We start from the raw sequence: 19,424 nt of genomic DNA, 5'->3' as shown, positions 1-19,424 counted from the left end.
AGATTTTTAATATTACTTTATTTTTCATTTTATTTTTTTCTCAATCTTTACTTATACATTAGACACAAGAACAATTAAAATAATTACATTATTTAATAGACAACAATACAAATAGATGATATGAATGTAAATAGAAAAAATCCAGTACAAATATGACACTCCAAAATACAACAAATCCCAACCGGTCGTTACATGTGTCAATACATGGACCATACCTAGCATGTTTGGATATAGTATCAAACCATCTATTATCGCATCAAATTTGATGTTATTAAAAAGCATTCAAATATTGAAAAAGAAATATTATATATATACAAGTCGAATAACGCACTTCCATAAACAAGTGAAACAATCAAGAAATTTGAGTTTCTGTCAATAGAAGGGTTCTTGCTTTTTTTAAATATGAATTAAAATTACTGAGAGAAACTCTCTTGCTGATACACTGGAAAATTATAATTCACAAGCATGAAAGTGCATGCCTGAATGTATAGGACCCACTCGTGGATCATTCTTCTGCCAGATATATCTCTAGTTTTGAACACTACCTCGTTATCAGGCCAATGACCTATAGTAACTAAACATCCGAATATAAAATACACTCATAATAAATAATATGCTTTGGCAGCGAGTCCAGATTCCAGACATTGCCCTTATTTTCCACATACATGTCGAAAATTGCAGAAAGACATTCGAAAGAATAACGAATTTATACTACAGGAGAAAAAATAAATTGACCTATATCATGAAGACTGTCAACTATAATATCAGGTTGTCAAGAAGAAATACCAGGAGTGATCACCGACATTATGATAATATTTTGTTGGAAAGATTACATATGGTAATATACTGTGGATTTTCACATCACAGAAAGGTTTTTATTGCACCAACACAGCCTGTATAGCATGTTTCTCCCGATCTGATAAGTCCTGGAAAAGATTATAACAGAAAATGCAAAATGTAAGCATGATTACAAGGTGGAACTCCCAAATGAGATTATTCAATACATGAACAAACATGTAAGACAAAACTCTATACTAGTTTGTAAGTATGAAGTTATTCGTACGTGAAAATCGCAAAAAGCATGCCAAAAGTAAAACAACAAATATAGAAAGGTAAAGCACAGAACCATCATAAATTCATCTCATTTCAAAATTGAAAAAACTATATCATAGATAAATCAGAAACAACTTGATAAACAAAACATAGGAGTTTATGTCATCCTGGTGTAAACTAGCGTCGTTGGGTTAGTTACTAGTGATTCTTCTGACTGGCCAAACTTGCTGTCACCCAAGTCTACTTACCGTGTTGGACTGATTTTATTCAATTTGCAGTATGCACTATAAACACAATTTCATATTTACAAATAAATTATTTTCACTCAAACTACTCCATACAATTGTACAGCTTGCAGATCTGGGCAATGAATGATGAATTTCAGACTTGTATGACCCTAAACAGATTGTTGTATGGATATTCTATTATTCACTGAAGTGGTACGACTATGGCTGGAAATTTGTAGGATACAGCAATAAATATTGTATATGGCCCCAGATTTGCCCTAACCTGCTACATCACCTCCTTGTGATGACATCACATAGCAAATAATGATGAAAAAAAAACTAAAGTCAATTCATGGAGGAAGGCAGCCAATCATGGAGACTCCTCTTCAATTCCTCTATTCTCTAGATGTTCCAGATTTTCCTTAACCTGTTATAGCACTTCTTTATGATGACAGCACACAGCAAATAATGATGACAAAAAAACTGAAGTCAATTCATGGAGAAGGTAGCCATTCATGGAGATTCTTCTCGGATTCCTCTATTCCCTAGTAATGTTCCCATATGTAAATTCTTAGGAATTAGGGACTATCAACTCACAAATTAATTGCAAGAGACTTGCTTCCAATCGAAGACTAAAAAAATTCTTTATAAAAGTTACATTGACGATAATTGAATTTGATACCACTCGTATAAAAATGATATATTCTGATCTGCATTTAAATATTTAGCCTTAGGATATACAATCAATACTAATAATATGATGATCTTGATCACATTATGATATACCACTAGTAAATGAATATCTTTTGATAATCTTAATCACTGTATGCTAATCAAGAATTCAGATTTGCAATAAGGTGGATAATCGTTGCTATCTCTGATATAAACTATGGGGATAATGCAATGATGATCTCTTGCTAAACTCCAATCTGCACTTATGGAGTAAACGTTGTTGGATTATTTGCCATTGATGTCAAAGGCTTAATAAGTTTTGTTGAGGTTGCTAAAGTCGTATTACCAACTCTCTCTAGTCAACACAGAATAGAATTGTCAAGTATCCTATCCTCTCTTGTGTAAGGAAATCCCTAATGCTGTTTTAGATAATCAAAGGGGACAACCTCAAGGTTCCAAATGTCAGGTCTTAACTGCAGGATAACTCAATGGTTTGATGTGTTTTGCTGGTAACACAGGGGGCTTACATTTACAAGCAGCTGGTGTGCATCCAACGATGCCGATTCCCAAACCGCGGAAAATAAAATCAAAAGAGAAGGGTTTAGGGATCCTAAGGATGGTGACAATAACAGTTAATGCAGCGGGTAGATAGATTTCGATGAACTAATTCTTGTTTTGAAAGAGACACCCTCACAACTCGACAAGAACAGTGCAAGCTTCAAGGGGATGAAGGATTTTCAGACTAGAGATACTCATTTAGGCACCCAATTCTGGCGTAGCCTAAGACGAATACCTACAGTTGAACTAAGCATAGTTTTGGGCTCAAACTAACCATACACGGTGACCTACAATCAGCAAGTCCCCAATGGTATGAACCTAAAATGCATCAAAAACCCTCACACATTTCGCCATTAAAATCACTGAACTCTAACTAACCAAATGAAGGGAAACCATGCAAACATGAGAAAAACAAAAGTAACAAACACCATATTCAATGTTCATCTATTGATTTCAACTGTCATTACAACAATTTCTACAACAGCTCTATTCTACTCCTAATCAGATAACTGCTAAAACCTATCTAATTTCTAACTCCTAAAAATCTAACAAACTCTAACTACTAAAATCTAACCCTTTACAAGAGAGAGGCCTTTGCTTTTTATAGATTTTACAATTTCAGATCAAGGGCCGAGATTGAATGCATCCAACAACTGCAATCTGCCTTCTAGAAACTTCGAAACTTTAACCCATGCCTATTTATCTTTAGTTGTCCTCCCAACCACTTTCCCAACTACCAGCAACTATTTGGCATCAATTTGATCAATTAGGTAGTTGGGGAATAACTGACCTGTGTACCCCTTGCTTTAAATATATTAGACGGGGCCCATAGGTAGCTATTTACATTAAAACAATTCAGTTTTGCAACTGATTTTCTGGAATCAATTCCAATTGTGTAAGTCTGAGAATGTATACACTTGTAACATTATGTGTGTTCTTTTATCTTCAATCTTGGTGGTGTATTCCAACTTGTTGTCCGATGGTGGCACGTTTCTCCATGATTGTCGTTTTGATCTTGCGCTCCTACATTTTTGCTTCCTGGCTTTGATCACGATCATGTCTTCAATCTGAGCCTTAGGTTTTCCCGCAGCTCCTTCCAATGATGTCGATCTGCAAACAATCGATTTCAACCCAAATCAATCACTTTGAAAAACTAAATAAATTTAACAAATAAGCGTCAAAAGACACTTAGCAACTTTTGAATGCCCTTTGCTTGAAGAAAACTCAACATCTTAGGGCAAATGCAAACAAAATTTCCTTCTAACGTGTTTGCTTTGTTTGGGCGATCCACTAAGGGTGAATGCAAACTCGAGATTTTTCTAGCAAAAATGCAAACATAGACCCCTTAAATTTTAAAATGCCCCCACCCCCTATTCTAGGCCAAAACTCGGCCTTATTAGTGGGTTTGGGCGATTTTATTTCATGCGCCTCCCTTTACTTAAGAGAAATTCGACCTTTAAAGGGGATTTGAGCGAACATAAGTCCCTTTCTTTCTTGCAAAGTTATAAAAAAAAACCGTCGAACTTTAACCTCGTCCATTTACTGAACACCAAAACTCGGCCATTTTGGGAGAAATGTGCAACTTAGGGTTCAATCTTTTCTTGCAAAAGTAAAGTCACCAAAACTTAATTTATTCGCCCTCTTGCTTCAGTTGCAAACTCGGCCTATTTGCTCAAAATGCGCGACTTTTCTTAGCATCTCCTAAAACTTAAAAGAATTTCGAACTCTCATCTTGCCCTTAAGTTGTGGTAAAAGAAACTTGGCATTTTGGAACAAAATGTGCGACTTTCTTCAGACGCATTTTCACTTTGAATGGAATTCAGCTATTTTGTTAGGAATGAGCGATCTTTATCTCTAAATTTAAACGCCTCTCCCTAAGTTGTAAACTCAGCCACTTTTATAAAAAGGTACAAACTTTTGCCTTTGCTTTTCATTTTTTTACCAAAACAAAAAGTGCCGACCTTGGCCCTTTAAATACCTAACACCACCAAACTCAGCCATTTTTAGAGAAAGGTGCAAAATTTTGCCTTTGATTTTCATTTTTTTACCAAAACAAAAAGTGCCAACCTTGGCCCTTTAAATGCCTTACGCCACCAAACTCGGCCATCTTTAGAGAAAGGTGCGAACTTTTCCTATTTCGCGCTTTGATTTGCAAAGTTTGGATATGGGGCGAGTTTACAATTTTGCCTCAGCACTTAGCAAGTTTAGGTTTTTGTTCAAAAGTGTGACTTTGTGCTCTTTGTGACATTGACAAGAGGGCGAGTTTTCTGTTTGTTCACTTTTATGTTTTGACTTGAAACTCGTCACTTTATTTGAAATGTGCGATTCTTGCCTTTGTGATTTCCTTTTTGCAAACTTGTTAAAATACCAATTTTTCTTCGAACACCCTTCACTTAGAGAAATTTAGGCCTTAAGGGGAATCCGAGCAAACTCAAGTTTTGGTGGTTTTTGTAATCTCGGCTCTCTAGGCGAAAATGCAAAGTTTTAGGTTTTAGGACTTCGGCCAGTTTGAAACTCCAGGTTTGAATTATCTTTCTAAGCTCAGCTCTCTCATTCTTGCAATATACTCTGCTGATTAGACAAAATTCCTACACAGGACCTCAGTGAGGCAAAGCACAGAAAGGGGGGACCCTGTCGATGACGGGGAGTGTGTGCAAGGCACAAGTTAGAGTATGCATTTTGGTTGAGCTGTCTACTTGTTTGCCTACTTGACCAGCTTGACCTGTCTGTGTGTTTGCTTAAGCTGTCTGGGTGCCTGCTTGTCCAGCTTGTGTGTCTACTTGGCATATGTCAGCTGCTACATCAGAAGTTTTTGCCAAGTCAGCAAACCTTGTGGAACCCGATTCCCATTGAATCAATTTTTTTTATATGATTTACAGCAATCTTTATGGATGACTTTCTCACATTTTATCTCTCAGCTTTGTTTGAAACTTTGTAAGGCCTTTTTCATATTTGGTCAAGGATCTTAATTATGGAGTCGGACACTTTTTTTTTTCATATTTGGTGTGAGGAAGTTTTTTGGGGGGAGGTATGTGTATTTATGAATATGGAGTGGTGCCGTCGGAATTTTCTGGTGTCCATGTTCTTTAAAAAAAAAATGACTTTATGGTCGAGAGCGCTTTAAGTATGCGTTAAAGACTCTTGATCAGCCATCGAAAAATAGATGCCACGGGGATATTTCTGGTTGGTGCCATCGTGGAAATTGAGGTGGCATTTTTTATTGCTGCAGGAGCAGCTGAATGTGAAGCACAACCTCCAATCTTCATTGCGCCTCTGAATGCGTTGCAGAAAAGTCATGTATACAAAGAATGGAAGTGATCATTTTTTTTTGGTGTTCGATTCTGAATTTCTTCCAGGGATGCATGTAACGTAAATAATATATTGATCTCTGGCATTTTAATTTTGGATTGTCGAGCTATGAAGTGGAATGTTTTTTTTTGAGAGTGGGATATGCGTATTTGGTGGGTGGTGCAAGTAAATACATGTGAATTTTATTCCATCATTTGAATTGATAAGAGTGCGGATACCTTTTTGGTGGGAATTAATGCCATCTTAGATAGCACGAGTTTTGCGTGTATTAGTCTGAGCTTTTTCTGAGCGTGGAGATTTAAGTAATTTGATTCTTGAACCTGGAAAATACACAGTAAAGCAAAAAGGGGAGCATAGAGCAGCTCGGAGAGTTTGTGATAGTAGTATCATTTTAGATGTATTCGACCTGAATACGATTTATAATCTGCAAAGTTCTATCATATTTCAGTGGTTGAGGTCGAATGGTTCATTTTACCAGTCATCACATGTTTGAGCCTGATCTGTGAGAAGCTTTTTTCTTTTGGCAATGAGAAGATTTCTATGTTAAAGTTTATTGGCTTGAAGCGAAAAGTTCGAGTGTATTGTCTGAACGTATAAGGTGCTCTCAGAATCTGATCAACATTGATATTGTCTTGCTCATCTTTTCACTCAGTCAAGTGTGGTTTATGATTCAATCAGCATGAATGAAGAGTCATGTTGATAGTTTGAAATTGTTGCATAGATCAAAGTTAGTATTTCTGACATATGAAGACTGTTCATGTGGGATATGAAATTGTGCTTCAGACTTGTTATGTTGGTGCACTTTGTGAGTTGAAGCTCACTTTTGTATCAGTGGGTTGGTGCACATTTGTTTGAGATTGGTAAGAGTCTTTTATGCTGTGGTTTTTTACCCGAAAGGGTTTTCCACGAGAAATCTGTGTGTTTTTATCTTGCTGGTTATTCTCTGTGTTTTTACTTCTGCAATTTTTGAAAAAGGTTGAAATACTGATTCCACCCCCCCTCTTAGTATTTCTTGTGTGCTTCTCAAACCTTGCTATTTTGGATATGGCAATGCAAATTGTGCTGTAAGTCTCCTCTCAATCACTTATAGCTGTTCCTGATATGGCAATATAAATATGTTGCAAGTCTTTACACTATCACTTATAGCAATCAAGATGTAATTACTGTTTCTGTTTATGCTTTAGAAGTATGCAATGGTGATGGTGATGATGATTTGGAAATGAGTACCGATCCACTTAAGTATCAAGGTTTAAGAAATGATAAGCGGTGTCTCTTCATCGCAGCTAATGGGGAGACTCTTCATGACACCTTTCGTTAATGATAAATCAAACTTCTAGAGATCGTACTTTCTCCCTCCAACTAATCGCTGCCTTAGTCTTAACTAATGATTAACGATTCTTTGAATAACTAATCAGTTGAATAGTTAGTTGCTCACTACAATCATCTATTTGGCGATAGTTGATATTTTTTTAGTTGATTTGAAACTAAGACTTCTCCTGTCACTATCTCTTGGCATGGTGGGATTATCACTGTAAACATGATGACATTGATATGTTTTGCTGATTGCCTTCGTACTCCCTTGGAGACTATATGATCGATACAATACAATCAGTCCTTAATATAAGAGTTCTCACTGCTTAACGTAATCATAAATAAGTTATAACTGCCGCAATATATATCTGCACAGCATCAATATTATGATCTCTGATTATTGCTATATCAATGTCATATCTTCAGTATGCATCATACTTCCTTCTATACCAATTTGTCTTGGTGATGAACGATGTATCTTTATGATTGATATGTGGTATCCCATCTTATGGACATGTCGGAGCATGAAATTGCTGTTTATTATGTTGATCATACTGGATTGATGTAAACAATGGTAAAATCATGACCTTCATGTTGATAAGGTTGGCAACCAGCAAAATCAACTTGCTTGATAACTTTTTGTCTCGAAACCCTGATCATACTTTGGATATGCTTGAGTATAGGTTTGTGACTGGTGCCTTGCTTCATATTGATGTAATCAAATGTTCATTGATACATGGAATAAACTTATTGTCTAATATCTGCTATTGATTATGACTCTTGCTGATTGGATGTGGACATCCCATGTTCAAAGTTCAAACACTGGCGGCAATGGTAGCGACAATGCCAATGTTGGGCCTAGAGTTCATGGACCTAGATTAAATTCATATGTTGTACCACACACTACTCCAAGATCTTAACCCTCAATTGAGAGAATGGATTGGAACATGGACAAGCATTGTGTAGCAAAGATTGCAATCAATGACTTATGGTTTATTATTCCATTCCATTTTATGCAGCCAGGTAATTAATTATTATTTTTGTTTTGAATTATTTTGTTTGACTTTTGTCTTCTAAATTTTTCAGTCTAGGGATTTGTAAAATTTAAACACGAATTTCATAATACCTAATTTTGTTTATTTTACTTGTTTTAGGTCTCTTTATTGACAAACTATGGAAAATGCCATTAATGTTTGTGGGGTAGTGTTGTGAGGTATTCACACATCGCCCCATTGCAAATGGGGACCCCCACTTTTTTCTTGCTTCCTAGGTTTTGTTTGAGTCTTTTGCTATTAGCCTTTGCATTAGAGAAGCATAGGCACTTAAAATGGCCAAGTGTCAGGTGGATAGTCTTGCATAAATGTGTAGTAGGCTTGCAAAGTCTAGGCATGATGAGTTCAATCATGCGTAAGGAAGGATTGTCAATTTGCAGGTCACTCCAAGTGCTCCTCTTAAAAGAACGAACTCCACTTCATGAACATTCCTTGTGGCCAATTTCTTGCACTTTTCAAAGTGAACTTCATGAGTTCAAGGTTTGGAGCGAATTTCACGAATAAGCAAGGTGATTGAAACAAGTTACAAGTACACACCATCCAGAGCAATCTTCATCTTCAAACCTAAACAAGCAGATCTCAACTTCATGAATTTACATACATAAGTGAATTGAACTTCATAAACTCACCTACATGAGCGAAATTCATGATTGAAGGGAGATGAGCGGATTTTCCTTAAGAGCTTTGTTTGAGTGTATGTATGAGTGTAAGGATTAAATTAATGAAACGACAAAAGGATTGAAGAAAAGTTCATTTGAAATTCATTTCATCTCCAAGCCTTCAAGAACTTCATGTCGAACTTCACAAAATGGAGGATATGAGTAAGCTTCAGGAATTGAGCTACATCAGCAAACTTAAAAAATGAAGACATATGAGCGAATTTTATAAATTGAGCTTCAAGAGCGAATTTCAAGTGAGTGAACTCTACTTCATGTGTTCCCAGCTGAAGGCGAAGGTGCAAGATTGACTACAACACCACTACATTGAAAGAGATTTGATGATTGGAAAGAATCATTTTGAATTGAAAGGATGAAAATTCAAAGATCACTTTATGAGAAGTAAGGCGAACTTCATGAGTAGGGGCTTAGGAGTAGACTTCAAGACCTCCTCTTCACGATCAAAAAACAACTTCAAGTGTCCCTTTATGAGGGCGAATTCTCTTTATATGCTTTAATTAAATCTATATATCAAGTATATTTGATACTCGCTTGTTTGTTTTGCAGGAAATGAAGAAAGAAATAAGGAGATCACACAAGAGGCATTCACTTACACAAAGACATGATCTACAACATCGACAACACGAAGGGAGTCACAAGAGAAGGAGTTTGAAACTCCGAAGGAGAAAGGCAGTAGTGACATCAAGAGGTCGTCCTAAGGCACATCAATACTTCGAAGACAAGATCTAATACTTGCACATCTATGATTGAAGCCCTCAAGAACATACTTTCAGAAGAGTTAATCAAAGTTAGAAGATTATCATCATCATCACGGAAGCTGGATAGTGTTGAATATCAAGAAATATTCCTTCAAGATGATCTATCCAGTCTACGAGGTGCAAGATAAAGGTGGCGTCCCAGTCATCATCCCAGTCATCAACCCAGTCACTATCTCTACCAATAGAAGAAGTTCCACATCAGCACGTCTAGATGCAATGTACCAGACTCACCAATGATGGCACAAACTCCGAGGCACCTACCCTTGTTATCTATTGGTTAAGCCAAGGTGTTGTAATCATTTCATTGGCCAATTTGAGTTTGTTGTAACAAACCCTAATTAGGGTTTTGATTGTAAAATCTTAGCCATTGATGGAGATTCAATCCTGGCCATTCATTGTAAATGAGCTCTCTATATAAAGCTCAAGCTATTCATTTGTAAGGGTTAATTGTTAATAGTGCTAGAATAGTTAGCTAATAGTCAATAGCGAATATTCAATAGATAGTCTTAAGAGAATAGAATAGAAGTTAGAGTAGAGTAGGAAGAGAAGGCAAAAGTTGTTGCCTAAGTTGTAAATGAACTTCATTTTCATTGAAGTTATGGTGAAGTGTGTTGTTTCATTACAATGTGCATGGTTTCTTGTTGGATCTTCACATTAGATGAAAAATAATTAGATTGAATGGAGGAATTTGTTGACTGTAATCATGTGGAATCCGTTTTGTCCATACCACTAGCCTCTTACTGATTGTAAGTGAGCCTTGCGTGGTCAACTGGAATGATATGAACTTAACTTCAAATCGTCCTACATTCATTGCTTATGCATTAACTTGAATGGTAATCGATGTTGGATGGTATCGATTTGAACATCCTTGAAACATCCTTAAAAGATTGCATTGAGCATGTGTCAAATAGTTCAAGTTGATGGTGAGACCTCGCTCGACACGATTCCATATAGTCATTCATCCATGTTCCTACATTCTAAGGCCTACAATAGACTCTCTCAAACCCTACCTCTTTTGCTCTTTTTTATCTTCCAATTGAGTAGATAGGACCTAAGTTCCAACAAATCAAGCATTCGAATGTAAGTCCCCTTCTGATTCCAACATAATCACATCAACCAACAAAGCTTATCCACACATAGTGACCCTACATTCAAGAACCTTGGAGTCTTCTCAAATGATCCTTAAGCTAATCTTCAGCATCCGAGAGATTTTGTTCAAGAGAGGATAAGATACTTTTGGGTATTTTATTTTGTGTTCGCATGTGCACTAAAAACACATCAACAGAAAGGATCAAAGCCCCTATTGACAAATTGTTTATCTAGGTTTTGTTGTGCCTTGCACACACTCCCTGTCGTCGATAGGGTCCCCCTTTCTTTGTTTTCTCGTCTCGTCCTCGCTCAGGTCCTGATTAGGGAGCCTCGGTAATTTGCAGAGAAGATGCAACAGTTAGAATTTCAGACAAAAGGAGATGATCTTTCTCAAGAGTGAGCTAGCCTGAGTCCTAGATACTGAAGTATTTGCATCTTGAAAATGAGAAGCAAGATGTTACAATTAAGTCAAATCGGCAAGTTGACAGGAGAGTCTTGAACTGTTAAGAAAATTGGTTACCTGAGTTGAATAAAGAACCTAAGGTGAATACACAAAACATTGTCAAGTCGACGTCGCCGTCGTGGGCAGGTTTCAAGCCTGAAGCCGATTGAGACAAGTGAGCAAGGCAACTTGGAAGACTCCAAAGATAGCCTTTCAGGTAAAAAATGACTTAAGATTCAAAAAATCGGCCTCCAAGGCCAAAATTCAAGCCAACTGTCAAAATCGGCCTAAATAAATAAGATGAGAGCTCCAAAGAGCTAAAAATCGACCTAAGAGGTCGAAATAAGAGAAAAGGCTTACAAATTGGCCTCCTAGGTCGAAATGGGAGACAAAATTGGCAAAAAGGCCTTATAGGCCAAAAACAACTCAAATCTCAAAATCAGCTTTTCAAGCCAAAATCAAACTCTCAAAATCTCTCATAAGCCCGAAATGCGAAAAGTGTAGAATCGCACATTAAGTCTCTTTTGGCTGAAAAGTTAATAAGCGTAAAATTGCGCATTTCACGCTTTTTACCCGAAATGGAACAAAGTTAGAATCGCGATAACAAGCCAAAAGCCGAAATCATCCAAAGAGTCCAAGTTCACAATATAAGCTAATAAGCCGAAAAAGTTAAAACTCCAAAAATCACGCCAAAGTCGTCTTTTATACCGAACAGCTTCAAGAGTTCAAGTTCACAATATTGTCATTTGAGCCGAAAACAACTTAAGGTTTCCTAAACTCACAAAATGACGATGTAGCCCGAAAATGGAACGAAGTTAAGAAATCGCGCAATATAACCAACTTGCCCGAAAAAGACATTAAGTTCAAATCGCGTGAAAGGCTTCTTATTTGCCGAAAAGGAGAAAGAAGTAAAAGGTTCGCAAAATGCTGAAGATGAAATAATGAGCCAAATTGCGCAAAAGGTATCACAAGCCCCGAGTTTTCAAAGATGATCCAAAGGCCGAAAAGGGTAAAACGATTTCAAAATCACAAACTTTCCATAGCCAATATAAGAAAGAGACCCATTCTCACAAAATCGGCTAAGAGGCCGAAGTCTTCCTTTAAGCTGAAATTCACAAAATCGGCCCATTAACCCGAAAAATACCAAAAGATAAAATTCACACAATATAGTGATTCAGGCCGAAAACAAGAAAGACGTTAAGAACAAAATCTCTCAAAACATCTAAAGCTCACGAAATCTCCTAATGTCCCAAAAACCACTCAGTATAGGGGGGCGAAATGTCAGCAAAAATGGCTCATTACTCTACTTGTAACATTCGAAATATCCCAATATCCCGTAAAACCCTAAGTCGCGCATTCCTTTCTCTAGGCAAAGAGCCAAGTTTTGCAAAGGATTAAGATCCAAAAATCACCTATTTTCTTCAAGGAGCCTGATTTTTTGAAGTTGGTGTTTTTATCTGTTTTGTGAAAGAGAAAACGCTCTTGATTCTCTTTGTAGAACCCGAATTCCTCCCCAACGCAAGTAATCTGTAATGTCCCCTACTTGATCTATTTCAATATACTAAAATTGATTGATATTCTTCAATAAATTATTAACAAATTCTTATTTATTTTCCTCATTAGATGATTAATTTCATAATTCATTGTTTTTAATATAGATATCAGACCCTGCTACTACTTCAGTTTAAGGGAGAAGGGTTTATGTATGTTACCAAAGCGCTTAGAGACCAAATACAATAGGTTCCCTCAAAGTTTACAGATCCAAGCCCTTACCTATCTTGGGTCCATACCCTCAAGGCTTATGGGTGCTGATCCCCACCCTATCTTGGGACTTAACCTATTGCTTGGATTTAGACTGCCCCTCTTTGGAACATCTCATTCCCATCTTCTTAAATACTGACAGTAATAACATGATTTAGACTATAAGTATACTAATTTCTTATGTATTATGAATATATATATGAAATTAAGTATGACTGTCATACATATTGAAGTCCATATTAATATTACTATTAATTCTGCATGAAAATATTATCAGGTTTCATATATTAAACATACATTCTCAGATCACATATATTAAACATACATTCTCAGATCATCCCCATGCATACCACCAAGAACAAAGATGTTACTGCCTATAACTTAATAACAGTTCTGATCTTATCAATCCATGGTGATGTTAATGGATGCTTTGATTCCTTTCCTTTAAATCTCTCAATGTGAGGGAGAGGTCACACCTCTTCATCATGCATGCCCTTTGGCAAGAGACACACCCTTTCACCATTAGCACCTTTTGAAAGAGTGCAACTCTTCATTATTTCTGCCCTTTGGAAGGGACGTAACCTTTTATAATCAGATCTGCACTTCTTATTTAAATTAGATCTGCACTCTCATTTTTCAAATTCTCCCCCCCTCAAATGAGTTTCTCTTCTCCCTTTTATATCTCACGTTTGAGGAAGTCACAACTTATCATTTCATGCCTTTTGACCTTTCATTAAGTTTAATCAAATTCTAATTATATTTAATTATATTCTTTTATATTTATATTTATATTTTTATATTTATTCTTTTGTATTTTAACTTTATTATTATTTATTATTAAATTATATTTCGAAGGAGGGACATTACATAATCATTCAAAGTGAAGAAAGCAAGCAAAATCATGCAAATAGCCTAAAGAGCCCGAAATTCTCACAAAGCCCGAAGTTACTAAGGCGCAGTTCATGCAGAGGGGAAAACGTTGAAAATCAAAGGATCAAAGCCAAGTTTTGCCTTCCAAGGGCATCAAGGACAAGCTTTTCGATATTGCCAGGTATGCCAATAGTTTCCCCAAATCGGTTTTATTTGTGCAAGGTGGTCATTTTTTTTAAACTAAGGTTATTATGTTGCTGCATTGTGTAAAATCTTGAGGATTAAACCAGAGTGAGCACCAACCTAACCATCAAACAGTCAGAATCAGCCCTGTAGCCGAAAATCTGCAAGCTTAGACAATCTAGGAATTCTAATCCGAAACGATTACAAACACATAAACTCATCTTTCAAAATTGCAAATATAGAATCATTTTTTAAACGATCAACGCTGAATCACGCAATCCAATAACGTTTGCAACTTTTCGCCATCAACAATCAGGAACAACATTTCAAAAATCCACTCCAAGAACAACAGTTAACCAAACCAACTGATTTTCAACTTCAAATTGCATTCATTCTCCAAGTGCAGATTAAAATTGTTTAAAAGCCTGTTTTTAAAACACTTTCAAATTTAAAAAATTATCTGGCTACTTGACGATTGTAGTGCTAACGCCGTCTTCTAGCACTGCTAACCCACATTTTTCCTCAATCTTGCCTTGTAATCTGTGTCCGGCAGTGCAAGATAAATGCCTAAATCAGCGACAGAGTCTTCAGAGACACTTGACGCAACCAGAGCATCACAAAGATTGGATACAAAGAGCATAATTAGAACAAATACAACATCAATGTATTATTATTTGCTCATACTATCCATTCTTTGATCATTTTACTCTTGATCTTGGTCAGCTTCCCACTCAAATATCACTAATCTACATTTATGTATACAATTGATGACTTGACCTCTATTTATTGTATATTGGAAGTGTCATTTTAGTGCACTAAAGAACTCCCAGAAATCTAGGAATTGAATAAATAATTTCATTCTACTTCTACCCTACCTATACAACTTCTTCAGACAAAAAGACATCATCATCATACCGGCACTCCACTTGTATAACTTCTTAAGGCAAAACAGAAGCTTTCAGAAGACTAACAACTACACAATTGTCCCATGGTTAATAAACTGCATCCTGCATTTACTAGCAGTTAAACTTCTGTCACTTGGGATTCTGCATGAATTGGCACCCATGGAAACTGATGGTTACAAACAGTTTAAACTTTATAAAACCACTGTCAATGCAATCTAGTGGTTTCATTGCATGCACAATATATCTATTCACAGATCTATTGCTGATTGTTTATGATTAACTAATGAAGGGGTGTTGATTTATACTAACATTTGTGTATCAATAACTTTTAAACTTAAGGAACAAATTCATATGTATTAATATCAACCAATGCAACAGGTGTTTCACTTCATAAGATTTGGATTAGACTGGAATTGAAATTGATTAGTCGAAAGATAAGTACGGGCAACATGAACTTCTATACATTTGTTTTAAAGTCCAATTACCAAATTTAATATAATCAATTAAATTTCGAAGTATAGACTAAATTTTCAGTATCATTACATGTTCTCATCTTAAATCGAAAAAAAAATTCAAACATTGAAAACGTAGCAGATCCATCTCCATCAATAACATTAAACAGAATACTAAAGAAAACGGGCATTTTGCAATCCATGTTAAAATGAAATTCTGCATGAATCTCGTATAAAAAATTTGAGCTATGGATTATAACATTCATCTTCATCATAGGTCACCCACTCAATTTAGAACTAGCTAGTTGCCGAAAAAAAAAAAAAAACTAGATGACTTTCAGACAAGAAGCGTTTACCTGGCAAAGAAGATCAAACAATTGGCAATCACTTTCACAAAAATTCTTGAGAAAGTTAACAATGTAAGATGTGAGATTGATCTGTAAAATTAACAAACCGTTTATTAATAGCTGACAAACATAAATTTCATAATCTCGGATTACCCATCTATCTAGTATCTATCCAAAAAATGAGTTTCAGAGAATTATTATTATACCTCATTTAGAGGATCTCCTCCTGTCAAAGGATCATCTTGGAAATCATCATCTTCAACCTAAAGTTCAATAAATTTATTATGAATAGAACATTCTTATTCAAGCAAAATTTGCATTCAGACTCTACATATTGAAAAGAAAACTGGAGAATTATCACTGTACCTCCTCATTTATTATATGCTTCATAGCATCAATATCATTATAAGCAGATCTTCCATTGAAAGAGGTATTCAAGCAGTGCGTGATATCTGCATTGCTATCATCTTCCTCATCTTGCACATCTTCCCATTCATCATCCTGCAACATAACACATCATATTTCCTTCTTGGCTTCCTAATCCAATCTAAAGAAAGACCACTACAAACATCACTTCCAACTTCCATGCACCTCATCATCTGCACCCATGTTTTGCTCCTTTATTTCAATCAGCATCTCCGCAATGAGAGAAAGTATCTAGAACAGCAAAAATAGAATCTAATCAATGCTTTTTCATGATTAGCATTTGACAAGAGAAAGACATTAAATTTGAATTGGTCAGATGGGAAAAGCAAGAAACATAGGAGATAGTGCCTGGTTGCATTTCTGAAATTTATTCTAAACAAAGATGCGCTCATCAAATAAAAAAAGAGGGATACATTAGATTCCCACAAAGAGACTGATGGGATAATGTTCTATATATATAGAAACCTAAGAAATTCAAGGATTTATACCTTGGCAGGAAGAGACATTAATGACCACTGATCTGGAGCCAATTTAGCTCTTGATCGCGTAACTATGCCACTTGTACTTGACTGAAATAAATATACACATATTATATTGTTGTTTGTGAGATCCGAGTAATAGAAATTCAAATAACTCCAAAAGTATTAAAAAAAATACCTTAATCAGGTGACCTTGAACATAGACTTTTGCCAACTCTGGATGTCGTGAAGCCAATATTAGACACAAAGCAGTAGTAGTAACCTTGATTTGGTAAGAACCATGTATTTCACCTGGTCACAAAAAGATGCAATAAAAAGTAACTCTTATGCAAAAACAAGAATAAAAATAGCACTGCAATTTTACAAGGGTTTTCCTACAAGTATGCACATGTGAGAATGATAGAAAATATATAAGCCTGAAAACAAAGAAGTTACTGTTTGCTTCAGAGTTGATATATGAAGAGAGAAACTTATATTTCAAGTGTACATGTTTTACATTGGAAAATATCAGATTTTGGAGCTATTTAATTCTGATGAACAGTTATAGGAATAAACTGCTTTAGGAACCAAACAGAAATAGCCTTGATTGATTCAAAATTGGCTGGAAGGATTTTTAGCAGGACAGATTTTTCCTGCTTGCAGGACTTCGGACATCCAAAATTTACCAAAGGAGTACAAAAGAAAAGATGTGACTTTCAGTCTTGTTAAGTTCATTAGTTGTCAATAATTTAATTTATTATGTTTTGGATAATACAAGATTCCAAAATTTTCATGGGAAAAAGATAACCTTGCTATATTGTCAAATTATATGAATGCATAACTAAGAATAATTAATTAGTGGATCAGTTAAAGGACGTTTCACCTGAATGAAAAGAAAGTTATGAAATAACCCTGTAGTATTGAAGGGAGATCAAAAACGATGAGCACAGACTTATATTGAGAAGGGTCAGGGGAGGGGGAGGTGGTGGTCTCGAGGGGGTGAATCAGTAAAAGGTAATAATTTACTTTTTCAAAGTAAAAATCACAATAACATCCATCACACAACTTCAACAATTAAGAACACACGAAAAATACAAATTTTATGTGGAAACCCTTTTCAGAATAAACCACAACAAAATATTGCTTATATAAAATTCTCTTACAAATTTTGTAGGCACCAACCTTTTGAAGACACCAATCCCCACTTATCTTTGTAGGCACCAACCTATTGGAGACACCAATCCCTACTTATCTTTGTAGGAACCAACACATTGGAGACACCAATCCCCACAACTAAGCACCAACCCAACAAGAGACACTAATCACTTTTATTGAGAGGCATCAACCTCTAACACAACAAAGCATGAGACTTTCGTCTTCTTGATATTGCTTCTTCAAAGCATGAGAGTCTACTTCATAAAATCAGCTATGAATCTGCTATAAATCTCCTTGAAAAATTTGCTATAAATCTGCTGATGAAGGATATAATTCTACTCTAAATCTGAAACATTTTTCATTAATTGCTTACACCTTACACCACAAAGTTACCTTCTTTTGTACCCTATCAGATACCTCTTCACCCAAAGGAGGTGACTCTCCCAAAGATGTTGGCCAAATGTGAAAAGTAAACAATTTATTTTATCTCACCCAAGGAAAGCAATCGTTGGCCCACATAAACGCTGAGTGAATTACCCAATGTGAGTGCCATAAATTAGGCACTAAGAACATACAATATGGCTCAACCTTAATAAGGATAAAATTCTGACTTTACATACAATAAATATTTCTCATTTGTATTTTGTTCTTCTTTGCATAAAACTTCTAGATTGGTCCACATTTTACAGCACCTTTGACATCAATGACAATTCATCTGGATATTGATTCCCCTTCAACATCAATGACAACAATATTTTCAGCAGAAAATATAAAGGATGTTATGGTGCTTTGGTTTAAATGGAGAACAATAAAGAATATTTACCAAAACTCTTTTGAAAAATAGAGGAATTATTGTATTTGTTAAATGATAATTAAAGGTAACATTTGTGAAAAGGTGTAATGGTTGGGAACCACCCATTAAAGGTTGTATAAAGTAGTTATATGAGATTTGGAAAGGACATAAAAAACACTCAAGGAAGAAGGTGGTACACACAAAGTGTATCCAACAAGGGGTACAAAGTACACTTGGTACTGTCTTGGCTAGGGCTTGTTGAACAATTGCTCTATTCTGCATGTTCAGTAATTACTCAGGAGCATGTTGCATTGTGTATGTTGAGTGATTGCTCTTCTAGTGTGTGCCATAGCTATGCGGACCAAAACCACTAATATCTTCCTAGGGTAGGGATGATCATTCCAAGTGTTTTGATTCATACAAGTATTGAACTTACTGTATTAAAAAATATTCTTAATTAATATATCATTCTAATGAAAATAATCGAAAGATGTTATTTGTTCCTTTAGATCATGCTCATATTGTTCGGTGTCAATTTATATATTAATGATGGTGATCTTAGTGTGCTTAAGTTTTAAGCTAGTTATTATTGATAAACCAGCATTTTTGCACATTTGTTTTAAATTATTAATATACATAATCTTTAAACTTAGATAATATCACTAATAACTCAACATTGCATGATCAGATTAAACAAAAAGGTCAGCTGTTTCAAAGTAACCCATCTCTGAAGGAGAATTGAAGACGAGTGCAGCTGCAAATGCAGATGGAAATATTCAATTAAAAAGCTTAGCTCATGAGGATCCTACGAAAATATGCTCAGAATGCCAAGAAGAGAAAAGGATCATAACAATTAGAAGCATATACATTTTATTTATTATAAAGCCTAAAGGATCTTTGCACAGTTAGCTCTACAGCAAGGGCAG

At 35.6% G+C, this 19,424-nt stretch overlaps 1 protein-coding gene across 1 annotated transcript in view; it reads right to left on the bottom strand.

Moving 5' to 3' along the window:
• Positions 1 to 268: 268 nt before the first annotated feature.
• LOC131063911 (uncharacterized) overlaps positions 269 to 19,424 on the bottom strand; it is a 125,375-nt gene continuing 106,219 nt past the window's right edge. The window contains exons 28-34 of the mRNA XM_057997880.2: positions 16,750 to 16,862; positions 16,581 to 16,661; positions 16,258 to 16,323; positions 16,033 to 16,167; positions 15,873 to 15,929; positions 15,676 to 15,756; positions 269 to 926 (exon numbers count right to left, since the gene is read on the bottom strand). Coding sequence (XP_057853863.2) covers positions 876 to 926; positions 15,676 to 15,756; positions 15,873 to 15,929; positions 16,033 to 16,167; positions 16,258 to 16,323; positions 16,581 to 16,661; positions 16,750 to 16,862 — 584 coding nt within the window. The 3' untranslated portion in view covers positions 269 to 875. The remainder of the gene's footprint in view (positions 927 to 15,675; positions 15,757 to 15,872; positions 15,930 to 16,032; positions 16,168 to 16,257; positions 16,324 to 16,580; positions 16,662 to 16,749; positions 16,863 to 19,424) is intronic.

The sequence above is a fragment of the Cryptomeria japonica genome, chromosome 3 (assembly GCF_030272615.1).
Source record: "Cryptomeria japonica chromosome 3, Sugi_1.0, whole genome shotgun sequence".
NCBI classification, from domain to species: domain Eukaryota; kingdom Viridiplantae; phylum Streptophyta; class Pinopsida; order Cupressales; family Cupressaceae; genus Cryptomeria; species Cryptomeria japonica.
The sequence above is the reverse complement of the archived record's forward strand: the minus strand, read 5'-3'. Positions and strand labels throughout refer to the sequence as shown.